This window comes from Dicentrarchus labrax, unplaced genomic scaffold, assembly GCF_905237075.1.
Source record: "Dicentrarchus labrax unplaced genomic scaffold, dlabrax2021, whole genome shotgun sequence".
Lineage (NCBI taxonomy): Eukaryota > Metazoa > Chordata > Actinopteri > Moronidae > Dicentrarchus > Dicentrarchus labrax.
Genome location: NW_026136701.1, coordinates 20,661,866 through 20,683,885, shown reverse-complemented (window position 1 = coordinate 20,683,885; position 22,020 = coordinate 20,661,866). Strand labels below are relative to the sequence as shown.

Sequence of the window (22,020 nt, the reverse complement as noted above, 5' to 3'; positions counted from 1 at the left end):
GAATATGAATTAGATATAAATTATCTTGAGGACCTTTTCATACTTAACCTGTTTGGTTCAGTTTAAACTCTGTTGTGGTTTCCTGTTTAGTTCAGTTTGTTCAGGCCGATCTGGACCGACTGTACAGAGACTTTCTCACATAATCTTATTCGCTTAATTTGTGGTCTAAAAGCAAAGTAGACCAACAGAGGGATTTGAGAGTTCACACTGCTGAGACAAGAGTTATATTTCTATATATGTTTGTTCCTCTTGGTTTGTAAAAATTCGGAGGAAACACAAAAGTTTAAATATTCAATCAAAAGTAAAGTATTCTTCTGATTCGATATCTGATAACTCATCAGTCGTCACATTGAACCGTCTCCCTCTCCATTGTTGGAACAGATAACTCCACCTCCGTCACTACCCGAGCAGCTGAAAGAGATGTTCAAACAACAAGAGGTCGTCCGTATGAAACTACGGCTACAGCACAGCATTGAAAGGGTACGTACTTTTACTCCTGGAGCTTTTGGTTTCGGTCGGGTTGAGTGCCTCTAGACATTTTAAGTGCCACTTCTCGCAGCTGAAATGGAACAAAACCCGAAAACTCATGTTCTTATCCCCTCTTGAAGACCTTTTAACAGGATACCAGTGCTTAAGATGCTTGCTACAGTACAATTAAAGATCAGATTTACAGTGTTACTTTCTTCCTCCCCCTCCTCCTCCTCCTTCAGGAAAAGCTGATTGTTTCAAATGAACAGGAAGTCCTAAGAGTCCATTACCGGGCAGCAAGGACACTGGCCAATCAGACTCTGCCTTTCAGTGCCTGCACAGTTCTATTGGATGCTGAAGTCTACAACATGCCTCAAGACGCGCAGGTAAGCGCCGCGGAGCAGTGGTCACACGTTGCACCTGTGAGTGTTTCGCTTTCGGTCACCTCTGAACCATAACGTGTAGAAAATACTGTGCGTGTGTGTTAAGTTGTTGTGCGTTTGTGTTCACAGAGCGACGACGGCAAAACGTCAGTGAGAGACCGATTCAACGCCAGGCAGTTCATGTCGTGGTTACAAGATGTCGACGACAAGTTTGATAAACTGAAGGTGAGATTAATTGTTTTTAGTGACGAACACGCCCTGTAGATCTTTCATGTTTACTAATTAACACCGGAGATTTTTCTAGATTAAGTCCTGGAAGATTGCAAATGTCACACGACAGGACATCTTAACTGTATTAACCGGCTTGTTTGGACAACTGTATCAACTGAAAACAAGATTACTTGAACAAACAACAGTGGATGTTGTTCTCTGTGTACGTAAACTGAGCTCCTGGCAGAGTTATACAGCTAAAAGTGTAAACACACACACACTGGATACAGCACAAATGCTGCAGATCACTGGGTTAGTCTGTGACATTACAGTTGTTACCTGACGTCGGTAGATTCTGGGAGAGGAATCGAGATTTCTTGGACACGAAGCGAAAGAACAGCTGATAAGATTCTGTTGAGGTTACAAACTTTAATTGTGACCAGTTTAATTTCCCGTTGGAAGGTCAAACCCTCTGATATTTCGTGTGTGTGTGTGTGTGTGTGTGTGTGTGTGTGTGTGTGTGTGTGTGTGTGTGTGTGTGTGTGTGTGTGTGTGTGTGTGTGTGTGTGTGTGTGTGTGTGTGTGTGTGTGTGTGTGTGTGTGTGTGTGTGTGGTAGGAGAGATAGCGTCTATTATCGGGAGGTAATGGACAACATGGAGGCCAGAATGTCATAACATTTTAGATTTTAATGCGTTTTGCAGTCAAAATTTCTCCAGCTATAACTCCCATTTTCCTGGTATCACCTGAGGGTTTGGCTAATACCTGGAAGAATCCCAGAATAGAAATATTGTTCACTACTCCAGTAAATAGGACAAACTTAGATACGACAACTGGAGATATTTCAATCAGTATTGACCCCTAATAACATCATTTTATAATCCATTTTTTGGAATTCTGGACGGATAACAAATGATCACCTTTTTCCCTCCACAGACGTGTCTTCTGATGAGGCAGCAGCACGAGGCGGCGGCCCTGAACGCCGTGCAGCGTCTGGAGTGGCAACTCAAACTGCAGGAGCTGGACCCGGCCACCTACAAGTCCACCAGTATCTTCGAGATCCCCGAGTTCTACATCCCGCTCGTGGAGGTCAACGACGACTTTGACCTCACCCCGATATGAGCTGTAGGACAGACGTGCTTTGCCACAGCGGCGGCCCAGCGCTACGGACACGAGAGGCGAGCAGCTCCTTCTCCCCCCCCGCGCACATTCGAGGAAAAAAGGAGATGGAAAAATATGAAGCACTTAGAATGTGGCGGGAACACGAGAGATGATTTTTACTCCTGAGCTCTTACTGTCTGAACCGGCGCCGACCACGAGGACGGGGAACCCGGGGGAGACTGACGGTTCGTCGTACGAGGGGGCAAAAAAAAAAAAAAAAGAAGGGGGTCCAGGTCCACAGATGAAGCCCAGAGAGCAGAGACCAAAAGCTGGGTTGAAGGGAGCTCCTCCTCAAGCAGGGTCACACAACTGAAAGAGTTCAATTGTTTTCAAAAGTGAGTTGTTCATACATTGTGTACAGACTGTGCTCTTAATTTTTTAACTTATTTTATACATAAAAACAAAAAACAATTGTGCATTTGTAAATAGTCATGTAATTATTGTTTTAAACTTGTAAAAACAAAAAATAATAGATATTTTGATTGTAAAACTCTTGTTCTGTCTCATGTTTTAATGGACCAAAGTTGGTTTTTATATCGAGTGTCCTCTTCGTCCGTGATGTTCTTGTTGTCGTTGGCTTAAAACTCTTTAAGCATGTGTTGGCTTTTGTTGTTTGTTTGTTTTATTTTTGTTCCCGTTTCTTCCTTCCTCATCTGGAACTCCACGCCACAGCTCGTGTTTTTTGACTTTTTGGCAATTAAATGCTGTGCATGCGTTGCGTTGTTTGTACTTTTTTCCTAAAAAGCTGTAATGTGGACTTAATTGTGAGGTTTACTGAAGTGTTCCAGCTTCTTTCTTTTGTTTTGTTTTTGTTTTTCTGTTGGGTTTTTTTTTGGTTTTTTTGCGCCGTTGTGTTATGTCCTTTCTTGCGGCCTCACTCCTCATGTGTTGTCCATTGTGTCTCGCGCACATTAAAGTCTGTTGTGGCTTCCAAGGAAAGAAAGGAAAAAACAAAAAAACAAAACAACAACTTACTTTTACAGTTTCAATGTGAGATCACAACAAAACCTATTTTTTCAACATAATGCCTTTTTGAACGATAGTTCTAAAAAATGTCTATTTTAATATTTACTTGTTACATGACTTGTACATATTTGTAATATATAATTGAATAAATTTTATTTGTTGTGAAATTAAAAGTGCTGCTGTTGGTGTCATTAATCCAGAAAGAGCTGAAATAATCAATCAATAGATAGTTAATTATTGGAACCAATTCCGATCAACAATATAATTCTTTATCTAGAAAACAATCAGATAATTTCTGGTTTCAGCTTCTTAAATGGGAGAATTTGCTGCTTTTATGTTTTCTAATCATACATTTATATTTTAGGTGTTTCTTTTTTGTTTTGGACATTAAAAACGAGATGTCTCCTTCAGCTCTGAGAAATTTCACTGAACATCTTTCAGAGTTTCCTGACATTTCACAGACTGATTAATAGATTATTTACAAGTTAATAACTTTAGAAGAGATTTGATTTTAAGGTTACAGAGCTGCTGCAGTGTCGGTCTCGGCCAGTAGATGTCGCTGTACTCAATCAGCTCCCAGAATATCAGACATTAGTGTCACAGCTGATCATAGAAAGTGTAAATAAAACCACTTTATATATCTGAGGCTGTATTAATGCAGGTAAATGCAATTTTAAAAGTACATTTTTAAATAATTTTAAACCGTTTTTTGTGTTTTGACCTTTTAATATGTTTTTAGGGAGATGATGTAATTGTCAGTTCACTGCTGTAAATACTGTTTTATAATATTTAAAGGTTTCCCTACAGACATGTTTAAGAGTAATTACTCAATAATAATAATTATGTCTGATTTGGTTTTTCTACAAAAATGTTGAATTATTTAATTAAAGATTCCTACAATCATATCCGCTCCTTCCTCTAATCCATAATCTATAAATAGAGAAATATTGTTCATATAAGAAGTTTTAACTACTGACAAGAGGAAGTGGAGGCTTCAAATTTCTACATCTCACTTTTATTTAAAGTTCAACAAAACAAACTTAAACAGCAACAAGAAGCAAACTTATATATAAAAGTTCTGCTTACTCATGAATCAGAAATATTATTCCAATAAAACGTCTGATCAATATAATGTGCACTTTAACCTTTGATACTTTAAACACATTTAACTGGTAATTCTTCTGTACTTTTACTAAATAAAACATGTTAATACTTCTTCCACCACTCTTAAAGTGACACATACTGACACTGTATACTGTAGTAGATGAACATATGTATGTCTGTTGTTGTTTTATTCCCATTTACATCAACAAGAAACAACAACTGAACTTTACACACACTACTGATCGGTGGATTTATTGTGTTGTTGTTACATTAGACTGTAATCTGTTGTCTGCTCACCTCAGTAAACTCAGAGACAGATGAACACATGACGGTGTTTTTTAATCTTTGAGTCATTCTCACAGGAATATGCTCTGGAATTAGTTCACCTGAGTCACTGTCTCAAACCAAACAGCTCATTTAATCCCACAACCATCATTTGGAAGCAATGAGCACACTTCCTCTTAACTCAACGTCATAAATAAAGCTTTTTTTACTTGTTTAGATGCCGGAATAACTTTGTCAGGGTGAAACAATGTGACTTTTATTTAAATGAGTCCCCTCTGATTGAGATTTAAATGTCCCTGCCTCTGACTGAAGGTGTGTCTGTTCCTCTTCCTCCCCTACAAGGCTGGAAGTGGTGTGGGGGGGGGGCTGTTGTGGTTTCTGATGAACTTGTAAACACCTGTGGAGTGAAAATCAGAGCGGCTTCTTCTGCGCAGTCGCTACAAACGAGCGCGGAGACGCATCTCAGCGGGGAGTGTGCCCGACTTCAGAGCTTCCGAATCGGCCTTTTCTCACCTAATGTGCGCACTCACAAGGCCGCTGATAAGCCCGGAGACAAAGGGCTGTGTAATGGAGTGGGGGTGGCTTGTAAAGACAAGATTTGCCTGTGTGAAAGAGGACAAACAGAGCCCACCTGGACAGGCGAGCAATGGCCGGAGTCTGGCTTAAAAGAGGTAAAAAAAAAAAAAAAAAAAGACGCGCAAGAGTTTTTACGCACAGCTCCAGCGGGCGCAGTCGGTGAATGTTTGTCGGTTTATGGCGCTGTGAGGCGGATCATTGATGTCCCTCACCCTGAGGACACTCAGCCGGTGTGTGTGTGACCTGAGGCCCGGTGTTTTCCTCCACAGACGTTGGGTAGAAAATGGAGTGTGTGCCTTTAAGGCGCCCGACTGCCTGTCGCTTTTTGCTGCGGAGAGACTGACGCCCTCTGGACACAGTGGACACTTGAGCGGCGGCAGCACACCATCCTGGAGAAGTTCAAAGAGGAAAAAACAGCCACAACTCACTCTTAAAAAAAAAAAAAAGAAGATAAGTCGTGAGCTCGTTAACAAGCGTTGTGGTGAGTTTTTAAAAACTTCTTCTGCTTTCGTTATTTCGCCGTTTTTCTTGTCTTTTCTTTCTTTTTTTTTTTTAAAGCTGCGCTCGGTTTCTCTCGCGGATGCGTGCGAGTTCAAGCAAAAGTTTTGGTGAGTTAGCGATGAGCTGAAAAAGGAGGTGAAGAGGTTTTCATGACTCAGGGAGCTAATGTTCCTCACATGTTCCTGTGAAACTGGAACAATGTGCAGCGAGAGAGTGGCGAAGTGGTAAAAAAAAAAAAAAAAAAAAAAGCGGAGCGATGGGATTAGACTGTGTTAACACTTCGAGGAGGCAAAAAAAAAAAAAAAAATAGGTGAAGGAAGCTGATGTTGCCAGATGTGTGTGTGTGTTGTTATTCCACAGTAACGTGAGTGAGAGCTGGCTTTGAATGAAATGTGACGCAGGCCTTTTAGAAATGTGATGGATGTTAAAGTTTGAGCTGCTTTTGTAGGATAAAGTTGTGATTTAAACTTTTTTTTTTTAAAAACACATTTTTATTGACTTTTGCTGCACTTTTAGTTCCTGTGTTTGATTTTAGAGCACCAAAATGTAGATTTCAGATCTCACAGTGCTGCATGAAGCACATAAATAAAGGGAATGCAGGTTAACCCCCCCCCATTATTCATTAGAGCTGTTATATACTCATCAGGATACAAAGAGAAACACACAGTTTGGCATAAAAAAGCAACTCCAGCTCAGCATGAGGAAACACTCTCTGCTCTTTTACATATTCAACGCATTTCTCTTTTATTATCTCTCATGCAGCTCTTCACGTTCTTCCTCCAGAGGAATGTCAGCGCTGAGGTTTTGTTTGTTTGCCTCTGAGGTCCCTGTGTTTTGTGTTGATGCAGGTGTTTCCAGTGCCGTGCTGGTGAGCCATCAGGATGAAGCCTGGTCAGCTGATCGTCCTCCCCGCCGCCGCCGCTCTCCTCTTCCTCCTATCAGGGCTGTCTCTGACCTCCGGCTGCAACAAGGCCCTCTGCGCGAGCGACGTCAGCAAATGTCTCATCCAGGTAAAGGAACGCCGAGGTTTTCCACGTGTTGTCTGAGAGCGATGGATGCTGAAGGGTTGGAGTTACACAAACACTTCCTCCTTCCTCTCCTGGGGGCTCTTTTTCTGAAAGAATCTGTAAAGTTAGACCACCTCACTAGCAGTTTCTCATACTTTAACTTGGATTATAATGTCTGGAGTTCAGTTTGTTGGTGTTGAACTACATATAAATGTGGTTTGCATCCTCTAAAATCCCCTCTGATTGTCCTATAAATGTGCAAGGTGAGGTTACGGCTGCAGACAGATAATCTAATGTCACGAGTGGCCCCCGAACTCAACTGAGCTTTTCTGTTGATTAAAGTGGGAAATACTGATGTGAGAGCAACCAAGTTCAAGCTTTTCATCCTACAGCGTTACAGCTGTTTTGTGTAAACAGAGACTTGTTGTTTCTCTGCGACAGAGAACAGAAATTAAATGTTGAGTTCGAGCCCCGAGAGCGACAGGAGAGCTGTCGAAAAGAAGCCCCCCCCCACACAACTTGTTTTTTAATGCTGTTTAAATTGGCATAAAACTGGCAGGACGGATTCAAAAACTACGCAGTAGCATTCCTTCGGCTGGCGGGCTAAAGGAAATATGATTCAGCTGTTGTTACGTCTCCGTTTTGTCCAAGTACTTCCCATAAAAAACAAATATCCAGCAGTAGCCAAAAGTCGAGTTAAAATCGGCTCGTGTCCTGACGGAGATCTGGACCGGAGAACAAAGATGGAATCTGTTGTGAAGAATGCAGATACATTCCTTCGATAAGCCAGCGAAGTCTGGGAGAAAGGGTTTTTTTCCCCTTCTTCTTCTTCCCAGAGCGAGCAGCAGAGGAGCAGAGATCTAAATCTGACTTCATGCACACCTGTTCTCTACCTGTACAGGTCAGATTCAGGGCCGTTGTAGAGCAGTGGATCGTGGGAGAAAGTGCTCTGCAGTGCTTTGATTTTATGTTCACATCAACCCTTCTGACTTTTTGACTGTAGTTGACTTTCTGGCATCACTTCCTGTGTGTCACTCTTTCCCTCTCCCGTCTGGAGCCCGGTGGGTGAGGGGCAGAGGGGTGGTACCCCACAGTTAACACACACTCTGTAATGCATTCGTGTTATTTTTCAGGGACAACATGAAGTGTTGGCCCGTCCTTCCAACACATGTCAAGTCATATTTAAGCTGCTGCTTGTCCTCGTGTGTGTGTGTGTGTGTGTGTGTGTGTGTGTGTGTGTGTGTGTGTGTGTGTGTGTTTTAATGGCCCTGCCTCTCCCATTAACATCGTTTAAAGCACCGTATTTAACCTCAGTGGCCATTTCACCTGTGTGACCTCAGTGCGAGTGAGCTGCAGGTAGTCGCCGTTTGGAAAGGAGGTGTGGAGAACAGTCAGAATGAATGAGGCAGCAGGTCCATTAATTGAATCAACTGACTAATATTAATAATAATTACTTTTTTTAGGATTATTTATTGCATTTATTGAGGTTCCTCGTCTAGAATCGATGTTTATTATTATTATATAGTGTGTATATTTACCACTGGCACAGACAGAAAGTGTATATGCAATAATTCTGATTATTGATTTAATGCTGCAAACATTTACTAGTTCTACGTGTGAGGATTTGATGATTTTCTCTTTGATAAAACCTTGTAAACTGTGAGATCTGTTGGGTTTTTAACTGTTTCTGAACAAAACAAGTAATTTGTCACCATACAAAAGTAATCAACATTAAAAAGAATCTCTAGTTGCAGCACTAATTTGAAACTAAATAAAGTATTATTATTATTATTTGTTGATGCAAGTACTTCCTGTCCATGGTCTAGTTATCCTGTTAACCAGTATCGTCTTTGTTTAGTGGTTAAGATTCTTTAACAACTGTACAATTGATTAAGTTACCAAAAACTAACTGGCTCTCAGTGAAAGGTCTGAGGCCCCTGGGAAGTTTCCCTCTTTGTAATCCAGCCTGTTGTGTAAATGTTGTGTTGCTTCAAGGGAAACTCGCCTTTAGCAGCAGCCTTTAACGATACAACAGGCTCCTCGGAGAACATAAATACTTACTTATATTCTGTTAAACGTAACTCTTAAAGGAGGAACCATCACTGTGAGTTAAAGCAGAAGATCAAGACGCAGGAGAATATGAATAATGTTCATTGAAATTTAGCAGGACACAGAAACACGTTTTCAAATTGCTTGTTTTTATTCGAAAAGCCAGAAAAAAACCCAAAGTTATTCAAATTTTAATGGATTAAAGCAGAGAAAATCAGCAAATTCTCACATTTAAAATGCTGGAACCAGCAAATATATAGTTTTATTGCAATTATTAAGATTGATTCATTTTCAGTTGTCAGTGAGCTAATAAATGAATCACGAGGATAACATTGTTCGCTCTCTTACAGTCCTGAAACAGAAGATTTAAGAACAATATTACATTTTCTACACCACTTTAAAAAGGTCAACTTTACAGGAAATAAAATCTCTAGTGGCCCCTTCTTGTTTTATAGATTACAGCCTTTTTCTACAGTCATGTGTTGGGCACAAACCAAACATCAGCTCCCCTCCTGTGATCTACAGATTGTTCTTCTTTGCTTCCAGGTGGCTTATTTCGCCTGATGAATCATTGCTCGGGACAACAAAGCTCTGTAGTTTCCGCGACCCTGCCGACACCAACTCGCTAGCTGTCAGAGGCGAGAGCGATGGTGCGTGTGCCGTGAAGGAGAAACTTTTTTTTTCCTTCGCCTCTAGACGCTGCATGTTGCTAGTGATTAGTGGGATCTGCCGTCCGACGTTCGCTTTTTACGCTCTGCTGCCATCTCAAGTCATTTGTCTGAATTCCCCAAAACCCCTGAGGGTGGGAGAACATGAGAGGAGGAGAGGGGAGGGAGGGAGGGAGGGGGAGGCTAAGGTCAGGAGGAGGTGTGTATGTCTGTGGGGGGAGGTTGGTTGAGGGAAATATACAGTTGGGTTGAGATCCACAAGCCACAACTCTGTCCAGGCCGGGGCTGTTTAGCAGGGTGTGGCAGCAGATTTCAAAGTTAACACACAGCGGCGGTCGCTCAGCAGGACGAGGCAGCACATGTTCACTTTCTCCCCGCAGTCCTTTTGTCTCGCTGCGGCTGAGTTTTCACTGATTGCAGCAGTTTCCGCCCTAATTGAGAAAGTGGTCGAGATGACCTCGTCCCTTTTCTGTGTCGGGGGGGGGGCTGAACTACAAACTGTTACGATGTTTTACGATGGTTTATTCTGTAAAATGGCAGAAAGGTGACGGCGTGGTCGCTTCTTTTGTCCAAACAGACTAAAACCAAAAGAGATTCAAGATTTACTTTCAAAGAATTGCAGCAAATTCTTATATTGGAGAAGCTTCAACCAGAGATTGACAACACTGATTAATCGATTGTCAGAGTCAGTGTTGATCGAGTTTTTGTTGTTTCTGGACTAAATGTTTCAGCACCAGTTGCAGCTGGAACCAGTCGATGGGGGTTTTGTTCTGCGTGTGGATGTTTTCATGTTTTAAAGCTACACTGGGGAACTTTTATAAACTTTTTTTTTTGTCCTGTTTGCTAAAACTTTCACTATATCCTGACAGGAGTGCACGAGACAGATAACATGTGAAAAGATCTGGTTCCTCTGACTCGTTCTAGTGCTCCTAATGACGTTTACAAGAATCCACCGGGCCCAAGCAAAAAACAACCAATCAGAGCTGAGAAAGATATAAAGACGCTTTGGGGTTGGAGGCTTGAAGATAGTTGATTCTTGAGTCTCATTCCCAGAGTCCCAAAGTGTCTGTATTTGATACCCTGGGAATAAAACTCAAAATCAATGATCTTTCTCTGCTCTGATTGGTTGCTTTTGTTCGGGCCCGGTGGATTCTTGCAAACGTCATTAGGAGTGCTAGAACGAGTCCGAGGAACCTGCTTCTTCCACAGATAATCTGTCTCGTGTTCTGCTGTCAGGATATAGTGAAAGTTTCAGCAAATGGGACAGAAAATACTTTTATAAAAATGACCTCCTGCAGCTTTAATTCGGTCGCCATAGTTTTCTGTTTGTGTTTATTAAGATTAATGACTGAAACATAAGGAAAGGAACGCTGTGTTATTATTAGCTTTGTGTGAGTTTAAGTTGCTACCAGCCTGAAACAAATCGGTGAACACACTCAGATTCATTTCTTGCTTTGTTTCTTGTTTTAAAGGAGTAGTTTGACATTTTGGGAAATGTGCCAATTCATCTTAATCTAAAGAAAGTGAAATAAGTATGTTATATAAACTAACCTCCTCCTCCTCCTCCTCCTCCTGGCCCCAGCTACATGTAAATGAAACCCTCTTTTATTAAAATGAAATGACTTTAAAAAGTAATTTTTCTTCTTTTTCTGATTTGTGAAATATGAGATGCATGTTTTCCTCTCGGGGCAGCTGTTTAGTTTTTTATTTTTTATAATTCCACCTTTGAGAGTCATAATTACTCATGGGATCAGATGTTGATCAGAGGTTTTGGGATCGAGAGGCTGGTGATTAAGTGAACTGTGTGTGGTTTTGCAATCCCTCACTGGTGAGTCATTGCAGTGTCTTTTATCATTGCAGAGGCTGTTTACGTGCAGGAGATGGCTTCTGCGAAGATATAAAGGAGGAGCGGGGTGAGAGGAGGGTAAAAAAACATAGCAAAAGGGAGAACATGTGGAGGAAAAGAGCATAAAAAGGAGGAGGGAGGAGAAGAAAAGCGAGGGGGGAAAGTGTTGTTGGTGGGGGGGGGCATGTTCTGTTCTCCAGGTGTTTTCTTCTCCCTCCCACTGTTTCTCCCCCACCTCCCACCTCCTTCATTGCGGTGACCTTGACTTAGAGGAATGTGCTCCCTGTTCTGTGTCAGGAGAGAACAGAGCGGGGGGGGGGAGAGAGAGGAACTCCTCTGGCAGTTTCACCCACTTTTCAATCCCACCTACACGTTTAGTTTCCCTTCACTGTCTCTGCGTCTGTCCCCCCCCTCCAGAGACAAACTGAGAGTTGAGGAATGAAGGTGGGTTAAGTGTTTGCAGAAGAGTTATGGGCTCAGCAGAGGTTTCATGTTTTTGGATGGTAGCTGAAGTAATAATATTACTTCTATAAAAAGCAACATGAGAAATTCTCAGCAAGAGCTTTTTCTCTTTTTTTTTTCTTCTTTCTGTTAGTGAAGTTACAAAAATGAACCCAGTGAACCTTAAAGTCACTTAAATCGCCTGACATAATATCAGCATAAACACCGGCTATAGAGGCAAATTCTCTACATGCTGTAAACCCTCAGTTTGTGGATATTACAACGTTTTTATCCTTGATTTAGTTTCTTTTGCTGGCAGGTTGTGAACTGTTTTAAATATGTCTGAGTCATGAGTTGGAAGCACTAATGCAACTTTTTATTTTCCGATGTTGTGTCAGATTCCTCTACTCAAGGCATTTGCAGATACTTTTTTAATTTACTTTATTGCGTCAATACACACGTCAAGAACACAGATAACAGACCGACTCCGCCACCACCGCCTGCACAAGAACACAGTTAATGCCAATATTATTGAAATTTCAACAAACCGAAGTGCAAAATGCAAAACACAGAAGCTGCAGTTTGTTTGATAAAGGTCAAATGTGACAAATAGTGTTATAATGAAGTACTGTAGTGCTGCTTGTTTGGTACAGACCCTCCAAAAACATCACATCTTTATGATTTTAAACGTTTTTTTTAAGTGAAAATAAAATGTATGATGCAAAATTCATCAGTCAGTCATATCGTAATGTGATGTTTTTACCAGATTGCGCAGCTTTACTTGCATCGACAGAAAACATGCATATGGGAGGAAAGAAAAGAAATATAGTAGTTTTAAACAATGGGCTGTACGACCAAATCCTATAGATACAGTTTGTTCTGTTTAAAGACTGACTAAATAAATAATACTAATCCTCCAAAGAAGAAAGAGAATTATTAAAGAAAAGAACAGGATCTAAAGTTTTGTTAAAATGATTGGAGCAGCCTCCGATACTGTACTTAACTTATACTTTAAGTATAGGAAGGACATTAAGTCTTTAAGCCAAGAATTAGGAGCTGGAGGCTTTTGATCCAGTTAGGTAAAATAACCCTGCAGGGCTACGAGAGAGAGGCAGTAATATCTCTCTGCTCATGAGTGAAGCAGAGAAAATCTTCAGGGACACCAATAATAGAGTTCAAGGGTCAAAGAAACCTCCATCTGATTTGCCGATACCAAGAACTGATCTCATACCAGCGCTCTCTTGTACTCTAATTTAAAATATGCATATCGTACTGCATGAAACTCATTTATCACTCACTTTAATGTAACACGAGCAGGAATTGTAACTGAAAATACTGAATTTGCTACTTGCTACAGCAGCTCCAGATACAACACAACAGATAGGAAATACATATTAAATAAAAATGTAACAGGAAAATACAAGATATACAAAAAATAGACTATATATACGGCTTTTTATGTACAGATGTGATTAATATTTAACATTGCACAGGTCACAGCAGGAGGTAGTGGCAAGGTGTAAAAATAAATGTAATTACACAAGATGAAATATATACAGTAGTATAGTTTAGAGGAAATATAGGCTATAAACTGGGCTACGAATATACAGTACAGGTTTAATATAATATATAATGTGCGTGTAATAAATTATATATATGTATTAAATTAAAAGGTGACTGTTATAGGTGTTGGCAGATGTTACAGAGACATCAAACAGTGCTATATTATGTTGTTGAGTTAAAGAGTCGTCAGCCGTGTGCAGAACTGTATTTAATGTAGATTGATGTCAGTCAGCCGATACCTGATCCATTTAATAAGTGAACGGCCTGTGTTTCTTAAGTAAACACATGTTTTAGGAGCAAATGTGAAAGTACTCTTGTGTGGCTCCATTCAAAGCATTTATTATATATTAATTATTGGAGTTTTATTCTTAATTCATCATCGTTTAAGCAGCATCTGAATGTTGCCAAGAGTAGAGCTACTTTTATTTAGTTTAATCTACAGTAATGTATATTTAATAAACTGACCATATCTATCTGAAAAGTATCTACAGCTGTCAGATAAGTGAAGTACTAAAGTAAAGTATTTACTGTCAGTCAGTGCCGCCCACTGAGCCTCAGAGTGAAACCATTCAACGAAATGATTTGAATGCTGTGACCTTTTTTGACGTGTCAGAACCTGCTCTGTTCGTGAATGGAAAGATAGCGGAGGTTATCACAGAGTTCTGTAGACGTCAATAGAAACCACACAGTTGTCTTGTTAACGGCTTGTGTCCGGTAATAGTAACTGTGCATGAAGCAAACCTGCTGATGTTTTAATGGTACGTGTCCTGTTTGTTCAGCGGGTCTACGTGTTGTTTTCTGTCTGCTGTGGGACTTTTAACTGTCAGACCAGGATCTCTTATACTTGAAAATGAGCCTTTATTTGATGTTTGTGTGGGATCGACTGTTGCATTCTCCAATTTTTGATTGATTTGAAGTATTTTGAAACACAGAGTTATGTAAAAAAAGGAGAAAAATACAACAACATTTGGACTTTTTACAATTAAAGACTCAATAATAAAGCTCAGAAATTTAAAAAATGTCCCTGTTGAGTTTACTTGTTTGTATTCACCTTTTTAACTCGGTAACGCTTTAGATTATTGCGTACTGCAGCGTAAGTCTTCCGTATTTGATCTTTCCAGTGTACCAGTACAGTACGCACCAGTACCTGTAGGTACAGGGGAGGAAGATGAAGAAGAAGTTGGGGAATTGTGAATCATATATCACAATATCTGTCAAATTAATATAAAACTATATGATCATGCAGCTCTACTAAAAACACTACTAGTACTATAAATTACTAAAACGTGGATGTTAAAACGTAATTGCTTTAACATCGATATTTATGTGACTTTTTCTGAGAAATTGCTTGTAAAAATGATTTTGAACTGATGTCAGTCTGCTACATGAACTGATTATTACTTCTGTTCGCTGTAAGACAAAGAGGTGGTGATTATTTTTTGCACACACAGCAGTTGGATCCCAACTACGAGGAAGGAAAGACAAAACACAAAAGATAATGAGCCTAAATAGGCTAAAAGGTACCAGAAAAGTGTCCTGTTGCCAAGGATCATGTTCAGGATCACCTCTTTATAATCAGTCTGCTTCCACACTAATGAACTGCTGCTTAAATCTCAGTTTCTTTTCAATCAGAAATACAAACAGTGAAGTGTTGTTTCTGCATGTATCTGTTTTGCTGATGTTTCTGTGTGTTGTCCTGCAGGAGCTGTGCCAGTGTCGTCCGTCTGATGGGAACTGTTCGTGCTGTAAGGAGTGCATGCTGTGTCTGGGGAACCTTTGGGAAGAGTGCTGCGACTGCGTGGGTGAGTGCAGGCGTCGCATTTATTAGCAACATATTTCAAAGCTTGACTGCAAAGTTAGTCAGCGTATTCTTTTGTGCTTTGATAAACTGCATACAGCTTTAGCTTTAGCCCACGCTCCTGTTTTTTTTTTTTTAAATGCACTTACAGCGACTGAACAGAGTCAGTAAGACACACGGCTGCTGATGAACATCTGTGGAAGAGATCAGTGTCAGTGAAGATTGCATTCGAGTTGTAGAAATGTGAATTTGTCAAGTTTGTTTTGGACTTTTGGACGACAGGAATGAAATTGAATTTGATGTTAATATCAACTCTAGTGCTCAGTGCTGCTACTGCTCGTTTCCACCTGCCACTGTGGTCACATTGAGGCTAATTGTGTCCACCTCAATGGGAGCAGGTGACTGTAAAGAACTAAAAAAAATAAAATAAAATAAAGGACTAAACTTCAGGAATCAACAGTGGTAGAAAGTTCCTGTTAAGAAATTACAGTCTGAACTCAAACTGATAGAAGTCAGTTTATTTCTGTTGAAGCTTTTTAATTAATTTATTCAACACCATCACTTTAAGAGTTAACGACTGACAGATTCTCTTTAATATCTTTTATTTTTATCCATTTAATATATCATGTTTATGTCATAGCAGGTTTCATAACCCCAAATTGGATGAGATAAATTTTTATTGTGCATGTAGATTCTTATAAAAATGAGTAATAACACTTTAACCGCTATTTATGAAGTATGAGCAGTTTATCAAGATTTAATAAATGGTTTATAACATACTATAATGTAGTTGTGTAAGCAGATTTTAAGGACATTTTAAAGTATTTATTGATGTACAGTATTTGTTGTTGTTATTGACAAATACACGGCCACTGGCAGAGATGAGCCCCCTTCTCTTGGGGGAGACAGACAGCGGTGGAGAGCCACCAATCACTGAACCACTGCAAGTGCAAAAGAGTCAATTATCAATATAATCTGTGCAACATACAGACGTTGGTTCATTCAGGTAACCTGCACCCAACACTGCAGGATACTTTTAAAACTAGATAAAATACATTTTAAAAACTAAGATAAAAATGACAATAAAAAAGATTACAATGGAATAAATTAAGGAACAGCCTGGATGCTGATGATTTGTGTTCTCAGTGTAATGCAGATCTTTAATAAACTATAAATAAAATAAAAAAAAGTTTAATATGGTTAAATATTAACAGGACGTGTAACTACAGCAGGCAGTGAACCTTTTTATAATTGATCAAACTGTGATTTAAACATATTTAAATGATTCTGGCACTAATCTCTTTCTATACATGTGACACTTGAGTTACGTCTCAGTCTTGTTAATCTCTCTGTCGCCCCGCCAACAGAGCACTTTCTCTCCCTCCCGTGAAAAATGAGACTGTGGCTGTAATGCACTTGACAGTTAAAGAGCACGCCGGTTCAAAAAGGAACCAGTGTGTTCAGAGTTGTTGCTCCTCTGATACGAGATGAGTGTGAGGTGAGCGAAGCCAGATATTGAAGGTGCCTCTGAAAAGTGACCGTGTGGAGGTTAAACGCAAAGCAGAGCAGAGGGGGGGGGGGCGCTGTTAATCAGAGAGTAGGAAATTAAAGAAATATTATTGCTCCAAGCCTCGAGGTTTCCCCAGAAGATCAAAGGATGAAGAAGCCGGAAGAGAGAGGGGACGAGGAGGTCAACCTGCTCAGATGAACTTTGACTCTCTGCCTCCTACCGAGGTGTAGTGGGGGTGTAAATCCAAAACAACTGGATTGGTGGAAACAAGAAAACATTTCACTGGTTAACTCCTTCATCTGCAAACAGGCTCCAAACAAGCGGAGTTAGAAACTGGGACATGTTTGTAAAATGAGTGAAAATGTGTCAAGACTCAAATTTAAAGACCAAATTCTTAGATTATTAGACAATGGGCCCCTGCACACAGACATGTAAAAGGCCCCCAACCCTGCTATATAGGAGGAAGACAACAGACTGTGTTGTTCTGTGTTGTGTTTTGTGTCCCTTCTTAGTAGTTTTGCTTCTCTTTGTGCTCGTTTTGTGTTTGTTCGTGGTCGCTTTGTATTCATTTTATGAATCTTCCTGGTCATTTGGCCTCTCTTTCTGGTTGATTTACATCTCTCCTTGGTGGTATTGTGTCTCCTTGTAGTCTTTTTGTGTCTTTGTCGCTGTTTTGTAGTCTTTTTACGAATCTTTCTGGTCATTTGGCATCTTTTTGTCATTTTGTCTGTCTTTAGTAGTTGTTTTGTGTCTCTTTGTGTCTCTTTGTGGTCGTTTTGTGTCTCTTTGTGGTCGTTTTGTGTCTCTTTGTTGTTGTCCGGTACCCCGTAGTCCTGTTCAGTAATCCATCCATGATACAAACAAACCAACCACCTATCACTTTCTGACCCTGGTGGGACGGGGGGCACCGGGTTGGGGGGTGCAGTGCCACCCTTGGCTACCTTTCTGGCACCGCCCCTGCAAACTAGTAAGTTCTCAGATCAGCGTTGACAGACAGATATTGCTGTATGTGCTGACAAAGAGGCTTTATTAAAGCTCTTTCATGTGGAACACAAATACAAGTATCTGACACTGAGCTGCTGCTGCTGCACAGATGTTGTGGTGGTGGAGCTTTCCTCCTGGACAGGCCTTTTACAATACACCGAGGACAGCCTGTAGCTTTAACCAAGTATATTTCTCATTTATATGTTTTTATTTTTTTCCCTTACAGTGCTAGCCTTATGACCACTTTAAGTAAGTTTCCACTCTAAACATGTTATCTGTGCCAAAACGCTGGCTACTTTGAAGTGTGTATCTGCGAGTGGTTGGAGCAGCCCAGCAAGAGGAGCGGCGGGGAGAGGACAGTTTGTGTTTTAGAGGAAGGGAGGAGGGAGGGAGGACCCATGTGTACGCTTTATCTAAAACAGCTGCTCTGGCTCAGCTTTTAGCATTGGTTTGTAATCCAATTCCTCTGTCAAACTCCGTTCCCCATTAAATGATTTACCCATTAGCTATAATTCACTTTGACTCATTTAAAGGGTTAGGAAGATCATATCTGAGGATGTGGGGACTTTGTCAAGTGATTACTACTGTATTTGGAAATTAAATGAAGTGTTAAAAAGGACTTTAATTGAGACAAGATACTCTTGACAGCCGTGTGTTTTTTTTTTTTTTTTTTTTTTACAAAACTGCCCCTGTGAGTTGAAATCATGTGTGAAACCATTTAACGGTTAAACGTGTCTATTTTGAGTGAAAGTATGATTTGAAAATAAACTCTCTGCCTTCAAGGGTCAGTTCACCCAAATTACAAAAGAAAAAAACCTGAATGTTAATGGTATCTAGATGTGTTTTGGTTTTATTCGCCCAGGTTCATTTCTGCCTCCATCCCAGTCAAGGCTGTAGCTAGCATTGAGGACTAGCAACATGTCCTTTCTTATACAGTATATATGTTTATTAATGACATAAAGGGGAGTTTACGTTGGGTTTTTACATTAAATGTTTTAAGATTTGACTGCAAATTTAAAATAAAATTAAAATGGAGGACTTTAAACATGTAAATTGTAATGTAAGGGGATATAATTAACTGTAAATACAACTTTAATTAATAAAATCTGAACATTTTTGCTCATTTTAAAATAAATATTAGGATAATTTTACTGAATTTGGTTGTCAGAAATATCTGTGGTTGGGTTTGTGCTCTGGGGAAGTTTGAACTCATGACCCTGATCCCAATACAAGGGAATTAAATGGAATTTGGTCTGTAGTACATTACTGAAATACTTTAGTAATTACATTTTTAGTCTTTTCAAGCACAGTGTCTCCGTCGGGGAAGGATCCAGAGGAGTGGCGTTAACAATGTAAGGCCACTCCAGTTTGGGGTCAAAAGCTGTCAGATTGAACATATTAATTTAGATTCATATTTAAAATATTGTGTTAAACAATGTAAATAAACACATTTAATTCAATGACCAGTTATGGGCACATTTTAAGTTATAGCCTTAAGTTCAATGAAAGAATATTTATTTGAAAAAATGTCAGAAATGAAACAATTTATTGATTTCTATTGGCACATTTACATGTTTCTATTTAATACTTTACTAATGCGCCACAATAATGTTGTTTTTGAGTTTCATTTGGGTTTTTTTCCATCAAAATCAACTACCTAAAGTCTCCATAGCACCCCATGAACATTTCCCCTGATCATCGTTACTCTGGATAATCCACAAAGTACGAAGTGTTTATAGGGACTATTTCTTTGGTAGAAAGTAATGAAAACTATTGACAGTAAAGCCCGAATTATCCAGAGTAACTGGGACATTATCGCTGGTGCCACTGTTGTATTTAAGAGAGACAAAAAAGAAACTATCTGAATAGTGATTTTGGTAAACTGACCCTTTAATGTCTTCATCCATCTTTCTTACGCAGGAATGTGCAACCCGAAGAACTACAGCGACTCTCCGGCCACGTCGAAGAGCACCGTGGAGGAGCTGCACCGTCCGATCCCCTCGCTGTTCCGCGCCCTCACGGAAGGCGACGCGCCGATCAACATGATGGTGGTGTCCTTCCCCGTCGCCGAGGAGCTCTCCCATCACGAGAACCTGGTCTCCTTCCTGGAGTCGCTCGACAACCAGCCCCAGAACGTCTCCGTGCCTGGCAACAGCATCCACGCCAGCTACGACACTCAAGGTGACGCTTCGTTCGCTGTTCACTAGCTTCTCAAATACATATTCATCCACATACTGAAGGTCCCTCTTCAGGGGAAGTTTCAGATTCAGTTTTTCAGTGTAAAATAAGTCTCAAAAGTCCCCAAAACAGACACATGACCTGTAATTTGAATGTATTATCTTCATTACTTTACTTTTCCTTGACTGAAAAATGTCCATTTTATCCCACTTTTACATCCATTTTGCTGTAAATATTGTACTTTCTACTCTACTACATTTATTTGACTGGTTAATAATTACTTTGCAAGTTACAATTTGACATAAAACATCTGATGAGCTTAAAAAATATGAAGCATTTGTTATTAACCTACCCAACAGTAACAGTAAAGTAGTTAAATTAGCTGCGCCACAGCCAACCACAAACTACAGCAGCATTTAAATGCTCCTTACATGTTCCCATTAGCTACTTTTACGTCTTCCTCCAATGTCTGTGTCTATTTCACATGAACTAGGATCTCTCCATAATAAGACATAGCTCAAAAAATATTCAGAAAATTAAAAATCTGTTAATAATTTAAGTCATTTATCAAGTAAAAGGCCAAATATTTGCTTGTTCCAGCTTCTTGAAGGTGAGAATTTGCTGCTTTTCTCAGCAGTAAATTGAGTATCTTTGAGGAAGTTAGGCGCTTGGAAGAGGGAGAGGTTGAAGTGAGGGAACTGTAATCTGAAACTACACCACTGGATACCATTAAATCCTACGCACTGGTCCTTAAAGCCCCTGTAGAGAGCTTGTGTCACAACCACATCACTAATAAAGTTTCTGAATACATTACACTACATGAGGAAAAACATGCTTTAGTATTACATAGTTTTCTGTTCCTGTCAGCTCCAGTCAAATGTTTCATTTACATTTATGCACACTCACTAAGACCCGTGGTAATAAAATCAGGCCCGACCCAGAGTTGAAGTCGACTACAAAGGCTTGAACTTAGACCAGTTTGGGTTCGGTCAGGTTTTCATCATTTCAAAAATTCCAAAAGACTTTTCAAACTTTCAAACTTTTCATTTGCGGCTGTTTTGGCTCTCTACCTTCCTAAACCAGCGCTATTTGCTATAAAGACGCACTCATAATAGGAGTGTTCCCACAGAGCCGAGCAGTTAACTCATTAAGCTCACCAGAAAACATATGGTCATACTTAGTTGCAGCAAATTAATTTTACCCCTAAAAGTAAAAGTAGGAACATTGAGGGTTAAAGATACTCACTTTTTAAAACGGTGCTTTTTTACTGGATTTGTGACTCACGTTTCTTTCTTTTTTCTCATTTCTTTTTTAGAAAACATGTGCACGGTGGTCTACTTTGACGACTGCGTGTCTATCCGTCAGTGTAAACTATACTGTGAGTCAATGGGAGGATCCAAGTACCGCTGGTTTCACAACGCCTGCTGCCAGTGCATCGGACCCGAGTGCGTGGACTACGGCAGCAAGGCTGTGAAGTGCATGAACTGTCTCTTCTGAAGTGCGGGCACATATTGGTACCAAATGTCTGGACCATACCAGAGGACTGAGGGCAGAGGAAACTATGACTGTTATGTGTTAGCATTCCTCAGTTACCTTGTAAAATTACCCCCCCCACCACACACACACACACAAACACACACACACAAACCCTTCCTCCTACCCCTGCAAATTGTTTTTATTCTGCTGTTATGTTTCACTGTATATTTTTAGATATAGTGTTTTTTACTAGAGGTGTATATGAATAATGTATTTTTACAATTATGGTCTGCTAAACCCCAGTCTCATGCCAAATAAAGAAAAGTTTGGTGACATGGACTGTTTTGTTTCACAGAGAGGTGTCCTGATTTTTAAAATATCTTTTTCTTGCTTTGTTATGTTTTCTTAAAAAGATGTGTTAAAAAAAAAAATAAGAAAGAAAAAAGGTACATAGCATGAGTGGAATAGTAAATGTTTGTCCTCCCAGTTGTCTGTCTCCTGCTCTAATCTTAGCTTAGTGTTGCCCGAGCCAGGAAACGCATCATTTCCTGGGGAAACAAAGTTGTTATTATACCATTCTGGTCCACAGGTGTTCCAGTGCTCACTGACCGTCTCATGCAAGCGGAGGGGAAAGGGAACGTTTACCGATGCCAATCTCTCACCGCCGCACACAAATGCTCTTTGTAATGCCAGTGCGTTTTTCAAAAGGCAGCAGGGTGCCCTATCATTGATTCTGTTCCCAATTGGCATGCAACAGCAGTTTGCACAGACTAATGTACCCAGTTGCACAATGAGACCTTGTTTGTCTTTTTTTTTTTTATGATATTGAATCACGACCTCATTTCACC

At 40.0% G+C, this 22,020-nt stretch overlaps 2 protein-coding genes across 7 annotated transcripts in view; both read left to right on the top strand.

Moving 5' to 3' along the window:
- The window catches only part of ankrd12 (ankyrin repeat domain 12), a 36,405-nt gene extending 33,046 nt beyond the window's left edge, over positions 1-3,359 (top strand). For 4 of the 6 annotated variants that reach the window (XM_051412676.1, XM_051412668.1, XM_051412642.1 and 1 more), the window contains 4 exons: positions 382-480; positions 711-890; positions 981-1,076; positions 1,996-3,359. In XM_051412676.1, the coding sequence (XP_051268636.1) occupies positions 382-480; positions 711-890; positions 981-1,076; positions 1,996-2,181 (561 nt within the window). In that variant the 3' untranslated portion in view covers positions 2,182-3,359. The remainder of the gene's footprint in view (positions 1-381; positions 481-710; positions 891-980; positions 1,077-1,995) is intronic. The other 2 variants (XM_051412685.1, XM_051412660.1) reach the window with 1 other exon arrangement.
- A 1,635-nt stretch (positions 3,360-4,994) lies between these two features.
- Positions 4,995-21,511, top strand: twsg1a (twisted gastrulation BMP signaling modulator 1a). Its single transcript, XM_051405604.1, has 5 exons — positions 4,995-5,632; positions 6,501-6,662; positions 14,929-15,028; positions 19,439-19,699; positions 21,012-21,511. Exons 2-5 carry the CDS (start codon positions 6,534-6,536, stop codon positions 21,191-21,193), a joined length of 672 nt encoding a protein of 223 aa, XP_051261564.1. The 5' UTR covers positions 4,995-5,632; positions 6,501-6,533; the 3' UTR covers positions 21,194-21,511.
- Positions 21,512-22,020: the final 509 nt, after the last annotated feature.

What these genes read in the sequence shown, in the direction of transcription:
- twsg1a (XM_051405604.1), top strand. Translation starts at nt 6,534, where the DNA reads ATGAAGCCTGGTCAGCTGATCGTCCTCCCCGCCGCCGCCGCTCTCCTC. An exon ending in TCAGCAAATGTCTCATCCAG is followed by an intron (nt 6,663 to 14,928) that starts GTAAAGGAACGC and finishes GTTGTCCTGCAG; the next exon opens with GAGCTGTGCCAGTGTCGTCC. An exon ending in CGCCAGCTACGACACTCAAG is followed by an intron (nt 19,700 to 21,011) that starts GTGACGCTTCGT and finishes TTTCTTTTTTAG; the next exon opens with AAAACATGTGCACGGTGGTC.